Raw genomic sequence first — 21,543 nt, forward strand, 5'->3', positions numbered from 1 at the left:
CATCGCCCAATCTACCGCCAGTGGCTGCTACACCACCATCAGCTCAAACGTCTGCAGCTGTGGCGCCACCGGAGGGACCCACTCAGTCAGGTCCCTCTGGCGCCACTGGACCCGTGGTTGGACACCAGAATTGCAGCGTCGACGCTGCCAGGTCCACAGTCCCCCACCTGAACCGTTTCGGCACCAGCGGATCCCTGGCCACCCACCAGAGCTGCCATGTTGCTCCATTGGCCCGTGGCAGGCCACCTGAACTGTTTTACCACTGTTACCACTCAACAGGGGGACTGTTTTGAAACCGCTGCTGGGCGTGCGGTCTGACTTTGAAATTTTTGGGATTCGGGCTCTATTTGCTTGGGGATTTGTGACAATCTCAGGCAGCAGAAACCCAACAAAGAGGAGGAAGAAGAGGAACTATAATAAAAGGGCAGGCCCCTGTATGGTATGTACCACCAAATCTTGTGGTCCACCATAAGGCAGAGCCTTCAGTTTTCAGGCCCCTCTTCTGTGGAACCAGCTTCCAGTTTGGAGACAGACACTATCTCTACTTTTAAGATTCAAACTTTCCTGTTTGCTAAAGCATATAGTTAGGGCTGGACCAGGTGACCCTGAATCCTCCCTTAGTTATGCTGCAATAGACGTAGGCTGCTGGAGGATTCCCATGATGCGCTGGGTGTTTGTTCTTCACTCACTATGTGTTTATACACCTCTCTGCATTTACTCATTACTTATTATGAATCTCTGACCCTCTTCCAGTGTGCCTTTGTCCTGTCACCCCTTTACCCTCTTAGATGATCAAGAACATGTTCCAGAAGTCTTATGGTTTCAGATGCAACTTCTCAAAAATGTTAACTGAGCCTGTTGCATCTGAGGGGTAACTTAGATGCAAGCAATTTATCAGAGCACTGCATGGCAGCTGTCTTCAGTGTCTTCCACTTGAGAATGATGGACTTCAGAATTGGCCTTTAACTCATCCCAGACTGATAGGTGGAAACAGTTCCTTGTTAAAGATAAATGCTGGTGTCTTTTCTCCATAGCACTGCATTAACATGCACCTAAATGCTCTAGACCAGGAAACTGACAAAACATTTGCTTTTGTAAATTGTGAAATTTCCTGATGATCAGTTAATCAAGTGCATTTGATAATCAGTAGCTGGCTGCTACTTACCTTCTTAATTCTAATGGAAACAGTAAGGCTATACTTGATTTCCTCTTTCCTCTTTCTCTCTTGCTCTTGACGAAGGCGGTCGCACTTTTCTCCTCCTCCTCCTCTCCCTTAGCTTCCCTGCTTAGCCTCTTGTGTCCTTGTCTAGTCTCGTGTTTTTTGTGTTACTTTTCCCTGGAACACTCTCTCACAGTCTGTTCTCTAAAACCTAAAAGAGGAATTATGGATTGGATCAACTGGTCCCTAAATGCAATTGACACCCCTTTCTCAACGAGAAGTTTGGGCTTGGGTGAGCCTGAGTGCTGAAGATATCTACCTATTCTGAACCATGGTAACAGGGTTCTGGCTGATCGGAGCTGGCTTGGCCCTGACTTATCGAAGAATTAAGAAAGCGTGACCGGCTGTTCAAACCCCCACAAGGCTGCCCGCTGGGATTGGAACGATGGGACGAGGCGGGAGTTTCTCAAAATGGGCTCATTGAGTGCAGCACGGATAAGATCTTGGAGAAGCTACGGCTGCTGTGAATACTCAGAATAACACCTCTGAGTGCAAGTTGGATCACATCTTGGAAAAGCTCACTGCGGTCGTGAGTTCTCAGAATCGGCTCTTTGAGCACAAGAATGACAACATCACGGAGCGTAGGTTTGATAACAGCATGGAGAAGCTCACGGCTCTGCAACGGGAGATTGAGAGACCAGTGTGGACTGTAAGAACAGCTTTGAAATTCATATGAGTTGTTCGCACTAAAGTAAAAAGCACCATCACTTCATGCGGATACCCCCTCGGCGCCAGCTGCGGTCTCAAGGCTGGAGCCGAACAACAACACCCTGATAACGACTGTGTTTAGTCTGTTCCTCCCATTCCCTACAAGGCCACCTGGGTTGGCTGGAAGACTGTTTACTTAGCCTGGCAGGGCGAAGGACACTGTCTCAGCTGAACTCTGGACACACACACACACAGACATATATATACACATGCAGACGTACACTCATCCCCCCTCCACCTCCAAATGCCTTCGACGCTTATTCCCCTCCGCTGGTGATGGTGGATCAAGGAGACCAGCGCACAGGCTGCAGGCCCGGATGTGCTGTCTACATGTCTCTCATCCTTTACCCATCCCTGTTGCTTGTCATGTGTTTCTTTGGTGTATTAAGAGTTTTTTCATGTGCAGAGGTGTTTTTTCTGTTCTCAAACTGATCTCCCTGTTGGAGCTCAGTCTGGGGGGAGTTATTTTTTTCTCCTTATCTTTCCTCATGTTGTGCATTTTCCATGTTACACCCCTCTGACCTGTCTTCCCCATGTGATGTTTGTGTAATGTATGTATGGTCGGAGGGTAAGACGGCGCTGGCACGGCTGGCAGCCTTAACCCAATTTCCCTCGGGATGAATAAAGTATGATCAATCAATCAATCAATTTTTCACACACTGCTTCTGCATTTTGCTTCATTTTTTTAAGTAAATAACAAATCAGTGTAATATGTCATGTTGTTCATCTGAGGTTGTATTTACTTCATTTTGACAGTTTCTAAGAATCAAATGTTTTATTCAGTTTCAGTTTCAATAGAGGGATGAAGAAAATACAGTTATCAATTACGGAAAGGTTTCAGATAAGTGGCATGGCACAAACCTGAACCGGGTAAAAATTTTAAATCTAATTTGTTTCAACGGCTAGCTTAAACAGGTGGGTTTTTTAATGTGATTTGAAGGATTGAATGGATTCCGACGCACGGACATCAATCGGCAGGCAAAGTTTAGGTGCGGCAAAAGCAAAAGCACGATCCCTCCTAGTCTTCCTTCGGGACATTTATTGCACTAAGAGCCACTGATTAGAGGATCTAAGTGCTCTCTTGGGGATGTATAGGTCAAGGAGGTCAATTAAGTAGCTTATTTAAAATTTTAAAATTGTACAAAAGGATTTTAAAAACGATGCAGTATTTGACGGGGAGCCAGTGAAGGTTAGCTGGGACAGGTGTAATATGATCATGTCTTCTGGTGCCGCTTAGAAGATGTGCTGCGGCCTTTTGGACTAGTTGCAGGTGTTGGATGAGGGAAAGTTGGAGGCCTAGATAAAGAGAATTGCAATAGTCCAATCTCGAAGTAATAAGAGCATGGATGAGCTTTTCTAGGTCTGTACGTCGTATACAGGGCTTTGCCTTGGAAATTTGGCGTTTTGTTTTGTTTTCATTACGGGTGAGAGAGTTGTTCAGTAGCCAGTGTTTAACCTCATACAGGCGGTTGAGCAAAGGCAATAAAGGGGACTGAAGATCCAAATTCAGGGGGAAATAGATGTGGATATCATCTGCATAGCAATGGAAGGAAATATTATGTTTGTGAAAATTTGTCCTAGGGGTAACAGACACAGAGAGAACAGAATAAGACTTAACACAGACCCCATGGAGCACACCACAGCAGAGGGGTGTGAATGAGGAAGAATAATTGCCCATAGAGACAGAGAAAGTCCTCTCAGATAAATATGATTTGGACCATGAAAACAATTTGCCTTTAAGGCCAACTACATGTTCTAGCCTTGAAAGGAGGATGTTGAGGTCAACAGTATCAAAGGCAGAAGTCAAGTCTAGTAGAACTAAAACCACAGGACGCCCTGCATCAGCAGTTACAAGGAGATCATTAAAAACTCTCAGTAGAGCTGTCTCTGTGCTGTGGTGAGATTTGAAACCGGACTGGAATTTTTCCTTGATTCCATTTGTCTCCAAGAAGGATTGTAATTGCTTAAGAAATATTTTTTCTAAGATTTTAGACATAAAAGGAAGTTTGGAGACCAGTCTGTAGTTTGAAAGGACATTAGGATCGAGATTACTTTTCTTGATAACAGGTTACACCATTGCATGTTTGAAAGCAGTAGGGACGCAGCCTGATAAGAGTGATGAATTCATTAGAAGAAGATGCAGGGTCCAATAGTGTTCAGGGCATTATTGATAATGCAAGAGGGAAGCACATCATGACGAGAATTAGAGCTTTTCAGTTGGCCTATTATTTCCCTAAGTGTCAGAAAAGATACAAGTTCAAACTGTTGAAAGACCATTGAGGATACCCAACTCTATCTATCCATGAAGCCAGATAACACACACCAATTAGTTAAACTGCAGGACATTATTATTATTGTTATTATTATTATTATGCTCTTATGTTTAAACCAAAGAAAATAATAAGGATGTAGTTTATTTTTATCAATACTTGTTTTTGCATGTGCAAAACAAGTTCAAAGTTGCTTCAGCCGCTATGCTTTAGTAAGAGCTATTTTCTCTCCAGGCTGTCATGTTGTGGGATCACAGAGGAAGGTTGTGTCTTTCTGGCCTCAGCTCTGAAGTCCAACCCCTCCCACCTGAGAGAGCTGGACCTGAGCTACAACCATCCTGGGGTGTCAGGAGTGAAACTGCTGTTGGAGCGACTGGAAGACCCAGAATGTAGACTGGAAAAACTCAAGTCAGTACACTGTGTAGCTTCCACACTAAGTTATGAAAATGATTTCATAACTTCCCTATAAAGTTTTTCTTCATCTTGACCATCAAAATATTGAACTACAGAGCTAGAACTGCTTAACCTTTCTGAAAATGAACTAAATTGTGATTTTGATGTATTAAATGCTTTTAAATTGTCTTAAATAGTCTGAATTGTTTTGTAGTTTAACTCAAAAAATAGACTCTCTCTCACTTTCTTGGTTGTCTTTAACAGTCTGTCATGAGATTTATTCTAAAGACACTTCTTCAGCTGAGAGTCAGAGAGTAGAAACACACACGCTGCAGTTTTTACTTGCAAGGGCGGCCACAGAGCGCTCACACCAGAGTGGGGGGCCCTGTGATGTGCGCTCTGTTCTTGCACTTGTCTTTATTTATATACAAAAGTAATACAATAGTGAATACGTCTGTTCATAGACAGAGGAATGTTGGTGCGTATGTATGTGCGTGTGTATGTGTGTGTATTGTGAGAATCTGAAGGACGTGGCCCTTCTTCTTGTTAGAAGGGCCGCGTCATGTGTGTATATATATATATATATATATATCCATCCATCCATCTTCATCCGCTTTATCCGGGGCCGGGTCGCAGGGGCAGCAGCCTAAGCAAAGAGGCCCAGACCTCCCTCTCCCCAGCCACCTCCTCCAGCTCATCCGGGGGAACACCAAGGCGTTCCCAGGCCAGCCGAGAGATATAATTTCTCCAGCGTGTCCTGGGTCTGCCCCGGGGCCTCCTCCCGGTGGGACATGCCTGGAACACCTCACCCAGGAGGCGCCCAGGGGGCATCCTTACCAGATGCCCAAACCACCTCAGCTGGCTCCTTTCGATGTGGAGCAGCAGCGGCTCTACTCTGAGCCCCTCCCGGATGGCCGAACTTCTCACCCTATCTCTAAGGGAGATGCCAGCCACCCTTCGGAGGAAGCTCATTTCCGCCGCTTGTATCCGCGATCTCGTCCTTTCGGTCACTACCCACAGCTCGTGGCCATAGGTGAGGGTAGGGACGTAGATCGACCGGTAAATTGAGAGCTTCGCTTTTACACTCAGCTCCCTCTTCACCACGACGGACCGGTGCAGCGTCTGCATTACTGCAGCTGCAGCCCCAATCCGTCTGTCGATCTCCGGCTCCCTTCTCCCATCACTCGCGAACAAGACCCCGAGATACTTGAACTCCTCCACTTGGGGCAGGACCTCATCCCCGACCCGGAGTGGGCACTCCACCCTTTTCCGGCTGAGAACCATGGCCTCAGATTTGGAGGTGCTGATCCTCATTCCCGCTGCTTCACACTCGGCTGCGAACCGCTCCAGTGCGAGCTGGAGGCCCTCACCCGATGAAGCCAACAGAACCACATCATCCGCAAAGATCAGAGATGAGATCCTGAGGCCACCAAAGCGAAAGCCCTCCGCCACTTGGCTGCGCCTAGAAATCCTGTCCATAAAAATTATGAACAGAACCGGTGACAAAGGGCAGCCCTGGCGGAGCCCATCACCCACCGGGAACGAGTCCGACTTATTGCCGGCAATGCGAACCAAGCTCTTGCAACGGTTGTATAGGGATCGAATGGCCCGTAGCAATGGGCCAGACACCCCATACTCCCGCAACACCTCCCACAGGACACCCCGAGGGACACGGTCGAATGCCTTCTCCAAGTCCACAAAACACATGTAGACTGGTTGGGCAAACTCCCATGCACCCTCAAGTATCCTCGAGAGGATGAAGAGCTGGTCCAGTGTTCCGCGACCAGGACGAAAACCGCATTGTTCCTCCTGCATCAGAGGTTCGACTAGCGGACGAACTCTCCTTTCCAGCACCCTGGCATAGACTTTCCCGGGGAGGCTGAGGAGTGTGATCCCCCTGTAGTTGGAACACACCCTCCGGTCCCCCTTCTTAAAGATGGGGACCACCACCCCGGTCTGCCAATCCACGGGTACTGCCCCTGATCTCCACGCAACATTGCAGAGGCGTGTCAGCCAGGACAGCCCTACAACGTCCAGAGCCTTCAGGAACTCGGGGCGGACCTCATCAACACCAGGGGCTCTGCCACCAAGGAGTTGTTTAACTGCCTCAGTGACCTCGCCCCCAGAAATTGGCGGGTCCTTCCCCTCATCCCCAGACTCTGCTTCCTCCTTGGAAGACGCGTCAGTGGGATTAAGGAGGTCCTCGAAGTATTCCTTCCACCGCCTGACAATTTTCTCAGTCGACGTCAGCAGCGCTCCGCCAGCACTATACACAGTGCAGGTAGAGCACCGCTTTCCCCTCCCGAGACGCCTGACGGTTTGCCATAACCTCTTCGAGGCAGTCCGAAAGTCTTTTTCCATGGCCTCTCCGAACTCCTCCCACACCCGAGTTTTTGCTTCAGCCACTGCCCGAGCCGCATTCCGCTTGGCCTGTCGATACCTGTCGGCTGCCTCCGGAGTCCCACAGGCTAACCAAGCCCGATAGGACTCCTTCTTCAGCCTGGTGGCTCCCTTCACCTCTGGTGTCCACCATTTGGTTCGGGGATTACCACCACGGCAGGCACCAACCACCTTGCGGCCGCAGCTCAATGCAGCAGCTTCGGCAATGGAGGCGCTGAACATGGTCCATTCAGACTCGATGTCCCCCGCCTCCCTCGGAATGCTGTTGAAGCTCTGCCGGAGGTGTGCGTTGAAGATCTCGCGGACTGGGGCCTCTGCTAGTCGTTCCCAGCACACCCTCACTACGCGTTTAGGTGCACCAGGTCTGTCCAGCGTCCTCCCCCGCCACCTGATCCAACTCACCACCAGGTGGTGATCAGTTGACAGCTCAGCCCCTCTCTTTACCCGAGTGTCCAGAACATATGGTCGCAGGTCTGGTGATACGATTACAAAATCGATCATCGACCTACGGCCTAGAGTGTCCTGGTGCCACGTGCACTTATGGACACTCTTATGTTCGAACAAGGTGTTCGTTATGGCCAAACTGTGATTAGCACAGAAGTCCAATAACAAAGCACCGCTCGGGTTCAGATCAGGGAGGCCGTTCCTCCCAATCACGCCCCTCCAGGTCTCGCTGTCGTTACCCACGTGAGCATTGAAGTCTCCCAGCAGGACAACAGAGTCTCCAGGTGGAGCACCTTCCAGCACCCCCCCCAGGGACTCTAAGAAGGCTGGGTACTCCGAACTGCCACTCGGCGCATAAGCGCAGATGACAGTCAGGACCCGTTCCCCGACCCTAAGGCGCAGGGAACAAACCCTCTCGTCCACCGGGAAAAACCCCAACGTACCGGCAGCAAGCCGAGGGGATATTAGAATACCCACCCCAGCCCGCCGCCTCTCACCAGGGGCAACTCCAGACTGAGACAGAGTCCAGCCCCTCTCCAGGAGACTGGTTCCAGAGCCCAAGCCGTGCGTAGAGGTGAGCCCGACTATATCTAGCCGGTACCTCTCAACCTCACGCACTAACTCAGGCTCCTTCCCCACCAGAGAGGTGACATTCCATGTCCCTATTGCCAGTCTTGGCAGCCGGGGGTCAGTCCGCCAGGGCCTCCGCTCCTGGCCGCCACCCGGCACACAATGCACCCGACCCCTATGGCACCTCCTGCGGGTGGTGGGCCTGCGGGAGGATGGGCCCATGTCTCCTCTTCGGGCTGTGCCCGGCCGGGCCCCATGGACTAAGGCCCGGCCACCAGACGCTCGCCCCCGGGCACCCTCCCCGGGCCTGGCTCCAGGGCGGGGCCCCGGTAACCCTATCCCGGGCAGGGTAAACTGTTCCCTCGGTGTTTTTTTCATAGGGGTCTTCTGAATCGCTCTTTGTCTGGTCCCTCACCCAGGACCAATTTGCCATGGGAGACCCTACCAGGGGGCAAAAGCCCCCAGACAACATAGCCCCTGGGATCCCTGGGACACACAAACCCCTCCACCACGATAAGGTTGCGATTCACGGAGGAGATATATATATATATATATATACGTATATATATATATATACACATATATATACATATATATATATTACCCAGCACGCCCCTGCGGGTGGTTTTATCCTTCAAGCTCGGGTCCTCTACCAGAGGGTCCTGCGCAGTATCTTAGCTGCTCCCAGGACTGCGCTCTTCTGGACAGAGATCTGCGATGTTGTTCCCAAGATCTGCTGGAGCCACTCGCCTAGCTTGGGAGTCACCGCACCGAGTGCTCCGATTACCATGGGGACCACCTTTACCTTCACCCTCCACATCCTCTCACCTCTTCTCTGAGCCCTTGGTATTTCTCCAGCTTCTCGTGTTCCTTCTTCCTGATATTGCTGTCATTCGGAACCGCTACATCGATCACTACGGCCGTCTTCTTCTGTTTGTCTACTACCACTATGTCCGGTTGGTTAACCATCACCATTTTGTCCGTCTGTATCTGGAAGTCCCACAGGATCTTAGCTCGGTCATTCTCCACCACCCTTGGGGGCATTTCCCATTTTGACCTCGGGACTTCCAGGTTATACTCGGCACAGATGTTCCTGTACACTATGCCGGCCACTTGGTTATGGCGTTCCATGTATGCCTTACCTGCTAGCATCTTGCACCCTGCTGTTATGTGCTGGATTGTCTCTGGGGCATCTTTACACAGCCTGCACCTGGGGTCTTGCCTGGTGTGATAGACCCCAGCCTCTATGGATCTTGTACTCAGAGCTTGTTCTTGTGCTGCCATGATTAGTGCCTCTGTGCTATCTTTCAGTCCAGCTTTGTCCAGCCACTGGTAGGATTTCTGGATATCAGCCACCTCCTCTATCTGCCGGTGGTACATACCGTGCAGGGGCCTGTCCTTCCATGATGGTTCCTCCTCTTCCTCCACTTTATTGGGTTTCTGCTGCCTGAGGTATTCACTGAGCACGCTGTCAGTTGGGGCCATCTTTGTGATGTATTCGTGGATGTTCGTTGTCTCATCCTGGACTGTGGTGCTGACACTCACCAGTCCCCGGCCCCCTTCCTTCCGCTTAGCGTACAACCTCAGGGTGCTGGACTTGGGGTGAAACCCTCCATGCATGGTAAGGAGCTTTCTTGTCTTTATGTCAGTGGCTTCTATCTCCTCCTTTGGCCAGCCTATTACCCCAGCAGGGTACCTGATCACGGGCAGGGCGTACGTGTTGATGGCCCGGATCTTGTTCTTACCGTTCAGCTGACTCCTCAGGACTTGCCTGACCCTCTGCAGGTACTTGGTGGTTGCAGCTTTCCTAGCGGCCTCTTCATGGTTCCCATTCGCCTGCGGGATCCCCAGGTACTTGTAACTGTCCTCTATGTCTGCAATGTTGCCTTCTGGTAGTTTGATCCCCTCCATTCTGGCTACCTTCCCTCTCTTTGTTACCATCCGACTACACTTCTCCAGCCCGAACGACATACCGATGTCATTGCTGTAGATCCTGGTAGTGTGGATCAGTGAATCGATGTCTCGTTCGATCTTGGCATACAGCTCGATGTCATCCATGTACAGGAGGTGGCTGACAACTGCTCCACTCCGTAGTCGGTATCCATAGCCAGTCTTGTCAATGATCTCACTGAGGGGGTTCAGGCCTATGCAGAACAGCAGCGGGGACAGAGCATCTCCTTGGTAGATCCCGCACTTGATGGTAACTTGTGCTATGGGCTTGAGGTTGGCCTCCAGTCTTGCCCGCCACATCCCCATTGAGTTCCTGATGAAGGCTCTCAGGGTCCTGTTGATCTTATATAGTTCTAGGTATTCCAGTATCCAGCTGTGGGGCATTGAGTCATAGGCCTTCTTGTAATCAATCCAGGCAGTGCACAGGTTGGTCAGTCTGGTCCTGCAGTCTCAGCTGACTGCTTGGTCTGCCAGTAGCTGGTGTTTTGCGCCTCTGGTATTGCCCATCTTAGCCTCTAGCCTCCTTCTCCATGGAGGGTACTGCCCCTTGTGGCTGTTCAACTTGTAGCCAAGCATCTCACTGATCACTGCTGCCATATTGTAGATCAGCTTGTTAGTGTTGGTAATCGTGGTTGTAGGTATCGTCCGTAGTGCTGCATTAACATCATCTAGCAGACCTTCTGAGGGTACTTCACGTAATCTTGGTAACCGGCTACGGGGGGTCCAGGTTTTAAGCTTGGCCATGATCCTATCTTTCATGTCAGTTCCTCTCGCCTTCTAGTTCCAGTAGCCCACTTCTCGTCAGGGTGCCCTGGTTCCTCAACACCTGACGCGGACCTTGTTGATCCGGGCGACGTCCAAGCCGGCATGCCTTCATATATATCTGTTTCGCTCATGTCTGCGGTAGGCTTGCTTAGCATAGGGGGTCTAGCCTTAGGACCCTTACTGGATACAGACACCCCAGGCGGGAATCGAACTTGCGTGTAGTCCACTACGCTATCCAGCTGCATGGCTATATATATGGCTATATATTGCCATATATAGCCATATATAGCCATGCAGCTGGATAGTGTAGTGGTTAGACTACACGCCTTTGGAGCAGAGGATTGCAAGTTCTGTTTGGTTGTGTTTGGGAAAAGAGAGAATATTTTATTGCTGATTGCATCTTGCAAACACCTGCTTTGGACATTGTGGAGGACTATAAATACCTTGGAGTATACATAGGCAATACTTTACACTTTACAGGTAGGGCCAGAGTCATCTGTTTTCTGAGTCGACTGAGGTTCTTCAACGTCAGACAATGCTCTGGATTTTCTATGAGTCTGTTGTGGTCAGTGCTATCCTCTATGCTGTTGCATGCTGGGGGAGCAGGTTGAGGGTTCCTGATGATAACAGACTCAATAAACTGATCTGCAAGGCCAATAATGTTGTGGGGATGGAGCTGGACTGCCTTAGGGTGGTGTCTGAGAGGTGAATGTTGTCCAAGATAAAGACATTGTTGGATAATACTTCCCACCCACTCCATGACATACTGGCTTGCCACAGGAGCACGCTCATTAAGAGACTGAGATTACCAAAAAGCACCACTGACCAACACAGGAAATCATTCCTGCCTGTGGCCATCTCCCTGTACAACTCCTCTATCTAACACTCTGTAATCACTGCAATGGTTACATCCTTTTTACACACACTCTTTTCTTACTCGATAATGTTGCTGTCATTATTCTTGATGATTATTTATAATCACATCTGTCAACCCTGGATATTTATTATTTGGTGATTTGTATATATTGTGCTATTTCTTATGTTTTAACATATAGTACTGTCAAACAGTCTAGTCTGTTTTTGTTAATGTTACTGTGCTGGAGCAACTGTAACCCACATAATATCCCTAGGGATTAATAAAGTATGCTGATTATGATTCTTTCTGATGAGGAAAAGCTGGGGTGTCGGACTCCAGTTTGTTAGTCTGGTGACTCAAACAGACTCTCCTCCACACAGTCCTCGTTTATAAAGTGCTTTACAAACCCCACCATCACGGCTAACAGCTGGATTTGCCTGTTTGAGTGCAGCTAGCCAAATACCGAACAGTCACTTCCTGCTAAAGACAGACAGTAAAGTGGACAGCACATCCTGAGTTTAACATAAATTCAATGTTGCAGCACTAAAGTGATCCTCTTACACTGATGTTTAGTTTCAGTGTCCTTATTTTCCTCTGAGGTATCCATCTTGTCACTAGTTGGCTAACATAAACTAATGTAAGTGCCAACCAACCACATGACATCACGCTTGTACTGACAGAAGTTGGCACTGAACATGTTTTTAAAACTTTTAAAACACTGTAGTGTTTCAGGTCCCGGTTAAACATGAGCAACAGAGTGCTGACTGCAGTTCAGTCAGTAAGTGTTATAAATAACAGTGGTTAATGGGATTTTACATAGAAAGATTTAAAATCTTAGGCTGTTGTTTTTTTAATACCTGTACCTGAAGGCAACATTACCGACTCCAGTGGCTAACAGCTCCTCAGCTCTAAAACTGTGAAGTCAAATAAATAATCCTGGGTTCTGTAGATAACAAACATTATGAGAACATTGTAATCTCTTTGTCCCAATGACCAGGTCAAAGTGAGATTTGAGAAATGTACCTCACAGCAGTGCTAAAAGCTGAAATCCATGATTGGATACAGAAACAAACGTCTTTTCCTGTTAGAAATGTTTGGCTTTATCAGTGTTTACCTGCTCCTATAAATGCTTATCTGGAGTAAAGTTTGACAACACTGCTCGATGAAAGAAGACCGAATCCTTCTCCACACAGATCAAACCCACAGGGTGGAGCATGTCTCTGAGTGCTGCTTCACCTTTGTCATACAGGAGTTGTTTGCTTTCAGGCGCTAAAACACATTACTTGTCCTCGGACCATTTTTTTTATTGAGTTTTGTATCTCTGATAAGGTTGTTTTCTCTCCATCTGTGAACTAATTTTATCAACTCAAGGCAATAATTTCCTGTCAGAGTCCCTTGACGAAACCTGTGTTTATCATATTAGATTATTTCATGTTTATTTACTAATAATAACAGCCTGACCTCTTCTGCCTCAGTGTGGACCACAATGAAGAGCACTGGGTCGACCCACAGCTTCTGAACAAGTGTAAGTGTCACTGAGTTTCTCTATAACATCAACTGAGCTGAAGCTTAACTCACTGCATCTCTTTCATAGATGCCTGTGATCTCACATTCGACCCCAACACGGTGAATGAAAACCTCGTCCTGTCTGAATGTGACAGGAAAGTGAGCAGCACTGAAGAAAAGCAGTCGTATCCTGATCATCCAGAGAGATTTGACCAAACGATTCAGGTGCTGTGTCGAGAGGCTCTGACTGGGCGCTGCTACTGGGAGGTGGACTGGGAAGGATTTGTGAATATTGGTGTTGCATATAAGAGCCTGCCGAGGAAGGGATACTGGGACACAGAAATTGACAGGACTGACAAAAGCTGGTGTTTCAATATCACCCATTCAAACGGTTACTCCTTCCGACACGGGTTGAGGGAAACTTTTATACCGGTCCCACACATCGACGTCCAAGCCTTCCTGGCCAGACGCAGGAGACTGGGACTGTTTCTGGACTGGCCAGCCGGCGTTCTGTCCTTTTATTCACTTTCTGGTGACAAAAAAACTCTCATTCATAGCTTCCACACCACTTTCAGCGAGCCTCTCTACCCAGCATTCACTGTTAATCGTGGAACTTTGACCCTGTGCAGGGTGGTGAAGCTGGAAATGGAAACTGTGAGTGTTTAATAATAGTAGATCTACTAATAGTTCTCTCATGGTGTCACGTTACAAGTTTGTTTGACTGGAGAAAATATTTCATTTGCCTTTTCTGGATTTTTAGGCTCGATCAAGCTTCACACCTGAGATGAGAAAAGAAAGAACAGGCATTTCATACAGGTACGACACGCAAGCCTCGATGTTCCCACTGTGAGATTATGTCCTCTGCAAACACAGAGGTGCTCAGAGTGCTTTACATGTGCAAAGAAGAATGTGGGAACAATTAAAAACTGTTTTTAACAAATGTGTGATTGGTTGAGTCTGAATGTCAGATTGTGTATGACAGTAGATGCTGGTCACCAATTGATGGAGTACTGGAAACCAATTAATATACGGCTGTTTACAAGGTTCAATGTCAGTTTGAGTGTTTTATATCTTATATTTTTGCAACTTCCCAACACACACATTTGTTAAAATGTTGCTTTAGACTTTAACGATGCCTTGGTTAGTTATACCTTAACTGGTTAAAATACCAAAGTCATGGTGAATAGAGGCAGTGGCAGACCATCAACTCCTACACACGAGTAAGTAAAGTTGCAGTTTTAATTAAAAGAGAAGAATGTGATCATCTAACTGTCATCTGATGGAAACGTTGAAGGAGGATGTTGCCATAGATGTTTCTTCCTCTTTTAGGATTCTCTCACTAATATAATAACATAAAGCCTTGGATTTAATTCTATTGTGACGACAGTCTTGCAGTCTATAAATTAAATTAGACTGAATTTAACAGCTACATAAATGAGCTCCATGTTGAACCGTTGTGTCGTTCAGGTTCCTGTTTCCCGGTCCAGGGTTGTTCCAGTGTTCTTCGACTGGTCTGGTCTTTGATGTGACTCGTGAGAGTGAGGTCACCTACAAGACTCTGATCTGGGATCCTCTGGTTCTCCAACCAGCGCACAAAGTGGCCGGAGGCCCGCTGTTCGGCATCGAGTGTCCTCAGGACTCTATACGTCAGCTGCACCTCCCACACTGTGAACCTGAGCCGGGTAAGGACGCCACTGAAACACCTGAAGGAGAATTAAACCTGCAGAAAATGCTTTGATTTGCTTTCCATGGAAAGTTTCTGGAGGCTGTTGCAGTGAACGAAGCTGTGTGTTTTCCCAGCACTGGTCTCTGACAGCATCTCTGTGGTCCACATCACGGATGATGGCATGAGCATCATACAGCCTCTGGAGATCACTGAGACTCACGTGGTCGTGGACGTCCCTCACCTCTCCGCCTTTGGCCTCGTCTGGGATCTCGTTAAGCGGTTTTTCAATTACATGACGAAACCCATTCGTGGCCAAGTCCTGCTCTTCCTGAGAAACAGGCCACGCCCCATCCTCGGTGTGATGCTGCTGCCAGGAAACGTCCCTCTGCACGACGTATGACTTTATCATGAAATCATTAAATGGCTTCTGCATGAATAAATCCTCTGATTGTTCTGCATCTGTTTGCTTTTCTGAAACGATTCATGCACTAAGAAAATGTTGTGATGTCTCTGAAGGTGAAAGTGCAGCACACTGCTTCAGAGTACATCGAAGCGCCGTCCTTCTGTTATTTCCACAAAGGTCAAAAGTACAGTCTGAGCAGCGCCCCGCACGACTTTAAAATACAGCCTGCAGTGAGTATCAGTCGCTGAGTGTCAGCAGACGCTTTGTCCACAAAGCTGTTTTCAATTGTGCGTTTCCATTTCGCTTCAGCGTGCAGAGTTTTTTGAAAATTACGGACCAAATTACCACCCGACCTTTGAGATCATCCTGACAACGAACGCAGAGGAAGTGATGCTGATGGTGCGAGATCCCGAGGAGACACGAGTGTGGGAGCACGACCTTCATCTGCCCGGTGAGCCTTAACTCAGACTGAAACCTGACAGAGATCCAAGCTGCTGTCCTGGTTCGATTCACTGATCTGTAGAAATGTTGCTCTGAAATGTGCTCACTGTGTTTCTGACTCTAAATGTACTTTTTCAGCTTCATCCTCGGCTGATTCTCCAGGTGGAAGTCCTCTTCAGATGGGGAACGGCGCCTCAGCAGAGAAGCTGCGACTCGCTCGCGTAAACTTCGTGGATAAAGTGTCGGATCCTGTTCTGAACAAGCTGCTGGACGAGCTGCAGCGCGTCACCGTGGTAACTGATGCTGAGGGCGAAGCGGCCAGAGCCAAACCGAGAGACGAGAAAGCTCGAGACCTGATCGACACGGTGCGAAAGAAAGGAGCTGAAGCAAGTTCAAAAATGATCGCCGTCTTTTATGCCAACGATCCGTATCTGTGCAAAGAGCTCGGCTTAATGTGAAGCACAAATCTGTGAAATCAAATGTTCTTTCTTTCTTCTTAAAATCACGATTATGTTTCCACTGATCACACTTCTTAGAAAGGAGATGAGCTTAGACGTGAGGGGAGACGTCCAGTAAATATCCAGAAAAGAAAAATTCAATTTCCAGTTCTGAGAAGAAAATTCTGCAAAAAATGTCTGAAATGTATTTTCTAAATGTTAGTGTTTGTTAGACAAAAGGACAGAGAGAGTAAAGAGTGAGACACACCTGCACTGGTGAATCATGTGAGCTGGACTCAGATCAGTGAAGCCAGCAGAGCTCCTCCTGTGCTCGTGAACCATGTTTATAGAAATACAACACAAAGGTTAATAAAATGCAGCGAATGCCTGCAGTGTTGAGTGTAACGTGTTATTACTGTGTTATAAAGGTTCTTCAGTTATTTGTGCAGCAGGTGGATGAAAAGAAAAAACCATCAGCTGAGTTTTTGGGACTTTCAGTCTGAATGAACAGGACGATGCAGGAAGTGTGTTTTTCATCGTGTTTATCATTGAAGTATTAAGACTCGTAACACTATATAGAATAGAATAGAATAGAATAGAATAGAATAGCCTTTATTGTCATTGTACAAAGTACAACAAAATTGGAGTGCCACTCCCTTGGTGCAAAATGCAAAATAAATATAAATGTAAAATATAAAAAGTACAATAAAACAACCGTAGTACTCAGACAATAATAAGTACAATATATACAGGATAGCAGCATAATATAGTGACAATGGCAAGTATAGTTAAGCAGGTTTAATAGTTTTGTGCTTATTTATTTTTTTACTTTTTTATTTTGATAGCTCTGGGAAAGAAGCTATCCCTGAATCTGTTTGTCCTGGTTTTATGTGACCTGTACCGTCGGCCTGACGGTAATAGTTCAAACAGTTGATTACTGGGGTGACAGTAGTCCTTAATGATATTGCCAGCTCTGCTGAGGTATCGGGAGTTTGCAAATGTATGCAAACATATATGCAAATGTTTGTATAGCTGTGAGCTGTACTCTGTGAACTGACGCAATAACAGAATCCAGACATTTCATATGAACACTTAAACACACGAGTTCCAATAAAAATGCTTTGATTGTGTTTGTTTGTTTGCTGTTTCTGTGGTTTAAGCGTTTATTTCCTGCACGCTGATGTTAGACGCTGGGATGTTCTGTTCTCGATGTCATGGCAAAAACTTCAGCTTTATGAAGCAGAAGAAGCCACATGTTTATCACCCGCTGCAGCTTGTGTCTATAGGCTTGTTTTTTACTTATTGCTAAGCTTCAGGACAGGTGAGTTTCCTTTCCTCACCTCCTCTCCCCTCATCTTAGACCCCTTAAGATGCAAAACTGTACACATCTAAAAAAGAAGTCTGATAAAGTATATATAATTGAGATGATTATTATTATGGCCAGGTTTTATACACAGAAGTGTAAGTTCAGAGGCGCTAACTCTGATTATTTCCTTTAAAAATGAATTCAAACAGTGCAGTCAATGAAAGAACCTGCATTAGGTTCAACCTCTTTCTGTAGTCTGTTATCGCCCCCTAGTGGTCAAACAATCCTGCCGTAAACTGCTCTTTGTATATAATTAATTGATTTGACTTATTTATGTTTAATGTTTCTCTCTCTCCTTTTCTCCACAAAGCATCTTCAAAATTCATGAGTATCACTAAAAATGGCAAAACATTTATATCATTCATCTACTTTTATTTATTTTTAGTTTCCATAAATTCATGTTGGCAATAAAAGAGCGGGGGCAGAAGGGTCTACAGGTCAATGAAACTGACGATGCTTTTACTGCTTTGTGCTTGTTTTCATGTTACTCCACAAGGTCAGTGAAAGAACAAAGGTGCTAACCCCTGGACCAAAAGCAAATGGTCCAAGTGGGCGAGGTGCTGATTTTCAGATGGCAGGTCTACATCTAGAAGCAAAATGAGCACAAACACCAACAACCAAAGTGAAGCATTAAGACAAAACTGTCCAACAGGATCCACACATTCTGCCACAAATACATGCAAGACAACTAAATTGGTCCACAAATAGATGTAAACTGACTAAACTACGACACAAATCAGACAAAAACAGATGCAACATGATCACAAACAGACACATGTTGGCTACATGTTGATGCAAAATGACTGAAATCACACGTGCAACACTTTCTACATATTTGACAACAGAAGAAAAACACAAACAAAGTTGGAATGTATTTTCATTTAGATTTCTTTTTTTATTTCATGCCGAATTAGATATTTTAAAAGCGCCAAATCACAAAGTCTCCTCCCTGTTTGTACTGTAAGGTCAAAACCCTACAGTACTACAGAGAACCCCAACAATCAAATGATTCCCCTCTGAGCAAGCACGAGGCGACTGTGGGGAAGAAAAACTCCCTTTAACAGGAAGAAACTTCCAACGGAACCGGGCTCAGAAGGGACGGCCATCCGCTGCGACCGGTTGGGGGGATGGAAATCAAAAAGGAGACGAGATGGCGTGAACTACAGTTGTTAGAATTTGGATTTGAGGGCCAATTTAAAAATCAGGGCTCGCAAAATCGCTAGCCCGATGTCCCGGGGCTAGCGATGTCTCCGGTCGGGCGACCAAAATCTATCTCAGCCCTGCCCGATGAGCTCTCATATATCCCGATGAGCTATTATATAGCCCGATGACCTATAATGTAGCCCGATGAGCTATCATATAGCCCGACGGGCGGGGCTGAGATAGATTCTGGTCGCCCGACCGGAGACATCGCTAGCCCCGGGACGTGTTATGGTTTAAATTTTGATTTGGTGCTAAAATTCTGCCTCAAGATGTTAAAAGAAGCAGGGCAGTGGGGGAAAGCCAGGATGGTGATTTTAATCATCGTTGGCTTTAATGCACCACCTAAAGGGCTTTCGCAGAGCTTTTCCCACCGCTGAAAAGAACCTGGAAATTTTGGATTTCTTTGGAGGACTGGGGATGACTCCCAGGCTGATTTTTAGATGCCTTATCACAGCCTCATCAAAAGATGAATTACTTTCCATCGCAGCATGTAAGACACGTTCTGGGGAGCCAAACTCCCTGATGAGGGATTTGGCTATTTTCTTCATGAACTGTTTCTGGTCATTGATGAGACTCGTGGTGGACTCTGTGCTGCTGAGTTCAGGCTTGATCAGGTCTCTCAGACGGTTGATGGCCATGTCTAGTTCTGCTGACAGAGACACAGAATGTTTGGTCTTAGATTTAGATTTTATAAGAACGCTCGCGAAGAGGAAGAAGGCGAGGTCATCGGACGTTTTCTCAACCTCGGAAGACACAGAACCATTCTCTGACATTTTAGAGGAAACCATGAGAGAGCCTGAAACACCTGCAGAGCATTTTTCTGGATGCTCTGCAGGTGCAATGCCAGATTTTGGCGTTGCAGGTGACTTTTCAGATGCCAGAGAGCATTTTTCTGGAGAAATGCTCCCAGATTTTGGTCTTGGAGGGGACTTATCAGATGCCAGAGAGCATTTTTCTGGAGAAATGCTCCCAGGTTTTGACGTCTTGGAGGTGATGGCTACAGATTCCTCACCACTGCTCGCTGAATCTGTTTCCTGCTTTGGGGTCTGTGTTCTTTTAATAAAGTTTCGGATGTCATTCACAGCCTCAGACACCTCGTCCATTTGAATCACTTGATCTTTGTCTTCGTTGTCCAGCCAGAGTAAAAGCTTCTGTAGAAACCTTTCTACTGCGTCTTCTACGAGGACATAGAGGACTTCAGCAGAATAGGGACGCTTTGAGCCTTGTGTTTGTCGTGGAGTCCTGGAGATGACGGTGTCTGAGAGGGATCTACCCAGTTAGAGGTTCAGGGGATTTCATACATTCGATCCGTCATCAGTAGATCAAACATTTTTGCCGTTAAGTCCACAGTAAAGTCTCTGGTTGCCCCACTATTTCTAAAGTTTTCCAAGGTTTTTTCAATGGAGAGCTCTTCTTTCTTAGTTAGTTTGTCAAACAACCGATTAACGTGGGATCTAATGGCGCCAAAGTCGAGTGGAGAAAAACGAATGTACCGTAGAAGCATATTTTGGGAAGGGGCTTGATTTGCGCTCTGGGGACGAGGACTATGAGGCTCTGACCCTGAGAGGCTGACAGCTATGCTTTCATCGGAGGGCACCGTGTCACTCTTGGGCTGCTTGCAAACGTTTTTTAGACAAACAAAATATTTCCTGTTTGTCTTTATTTCTTGTCTCAGCTCGTTTTTCATCTTTTCAAATTGTTTTTTCGCAAACATGCAAAAGTGATGTTTGCGTGCTTTGAGGCCGGAGTGAGAGGTGGACGGCACACATTTGGAAAAGAAGTCTCTCACCTTGTTGATAATGAATCCTGCATTAAAGGCAGGTTTGGGTAAGCTACAGCTGTCACAGAGCTCTTCACTGCTTGAATCCAGGTTTCCAAGTATCTCATTTACAATGTCAGCTGCAACCTGTTCTACTGGGGTTGCAGCTCGGATACTGTGGCTCTCTGCAGTGGCTTTGATTTGGCCTTGTTCTGTTAGAGCTGATTGGTCTGGGAGCTCAATTTCTTTCTCCTCATCATCTGAACCTTTATCTCCTTCTGTCATCTCTCCATCTGAGCTCCTTGATGACAGAATCACAGAAATCTCTGTGATTGCTGATTGCACTGACACCTTTGAATCCGTGCTTTCTGAACCGGAATCAGACCCCCTTGACACGCACCGGCAGCGCAGCTTACGTGCGTGCCTTTTAAGGCACGAGGCAGCGTGGCAAACCATGCGGCGCAGCTTTTTAATATTACTCAATTTGCCGCTAACATAAACGGCGGGGTCTTGCGGCAAATCAGGGCTTTCTGCGATCAGGGCAATTGTTGAGCTGACCTTTTCGGAGATCTCTTCCTCAACCATCCGTGTCAGCTCGTCAGCGCTCTCATGTCGCTGTTCCGGGACGTTAAGAGCGCTGGCGATGGCGGCTGAGATCGAGTCTCCGAGGGACGGGCTTATTTTCCCCGCACCTAAAGGCTCCGGATCTTCCTTCGTCATGTGATCCTGAATAACAGGAAGGTTTATTTGAAGGATTCTGACAGAGGCGATCTGAATGATTTCAGAAATCATATCAGCGAGCACCGCTTGGACGCCCGAGTCGCACGTGCCATTTTCTATCTCGCTCCACTGAACTTCAGAGAGCCTTTCAAAGCACCGGTTGATTGGTGGCATAATCTGTTCTGGCGTGACCACGAATGAAGTTTCGTCTTTGCTGGGTGGAGCCATTGTTGTGTCGCAACTGTGATTTTCTAGATTGAAGTGAATAGTGTGCGAGTTTTCTTGCTTTAGAGAACGCCGACTGTTGAACATTTGCAAACAGATGAGCTGTGACGTTTCTGTGTGAGAGCCCCTACTTAAGGGTTTCCCTGCCTGTGACGTGGCTGACAGATCAAAGCAAAAGAACGTGAGTCACAGAGAACGCATGCGCAGACGCGTCGATAGAAGCCCCTGGCGCGCGCTCACAG

The 21,543-nt window shown here is 47.0% G+C and overlaps 2 protein-coding genes and 1 pseudogene across 6 annotated transcripts in view; 1 reads left to right on the top strand and 2 right to left on the bottom strand.

The window, feature by feature from the left end:
• Nucleotides 1–18,161, top strand: part of LOC146516089 (NACHT, LRR and PYD domains-containing protein 12-like) — a 31,814-nt gene extending 13,653 nt beyond the window's left edge. For 3 of the 4 annotated variants that reach the window (XM_085161970.1, XM_085161971.1, XM_085161972.1), the window contains 9 exons: nt 4,432–4,605; nt 13,051–13,100; nt 13,170–13,735; nt 13,842–13,897; nt 14,549–14,763; nt 14,882–15,141; nt 15,264–15,380; nt 15,460–15,601; nt 15,730–18,161. In XM_085161970.1, coding sequence (XP_085018096.1) covers nt 4,432–4,605; nt 13,051–13,100; nt 13,170–13,735; nt 13,842–13,897; nt 14,549–14,763; nt 14,882–15,141; nt 15,264–15,380; nt 15,460–15,601; nt 15,730–16,049 — 1,900 coding nt within the window. In that variant the 3' untranslated portion in view covers nt 16,050–18,161. Of the gene's footprint in view, nt 1–4,431; nt 4,606–13,050; nt 13,101–13,169; nt 13,736–13,841; nt 13,898–14,548; nt 14,764–14,881; nt 15,142–15,263; nt 15,391–15,459; nt 15,602–15,729 lie in introns of those variants that run through there. The other variant, XM_085161973.1, reaches the window with a different exon arrangement.
• A 103-nt stretch (nt 18,162–18,264) lies between these two features.
• Nucleotides 18,265–21,543, bottom strand: part of LOC146516090 (uncharacterized) — a 52,398-nt gene continuing 49,119 nt past the window's right edge. For both annotated transcript variants that reach the window (XM_085162022.1, XM_085162020.1), the window contains exon 2: nt 18,265–19,570. In XM_085162022.1, the coding sequence (XP_085018148.1) occupies nt 18,912–19,570 (659 nt within the window). In that variant the 3' untranslated portion in view covers nt 18,265–18,911. The remainder of the gene's footprint in view (nt 19,571–21,543) is intronic.
• On the bottom strand, nt 19,578–21,490 carry LOC146516091 (uncharacterized; annotated as a pseudogene).

This window comes from Neolamprologus multifasciatus, chromosome 6 (assembly GCF_963576455.1).
Source record: "Neolamprologus multifasciatus chromosome 6, fNeoMul1.2, whole genome shotgun sequence".
Classification (NCBI taxonomy): domain Eukaryota; kingdom Metazoa; phylum Chordata; class Actinopteri; order Cichliformes; family Cichlidae; genus Neolamprologus; species Neolamprologus multifasciatus.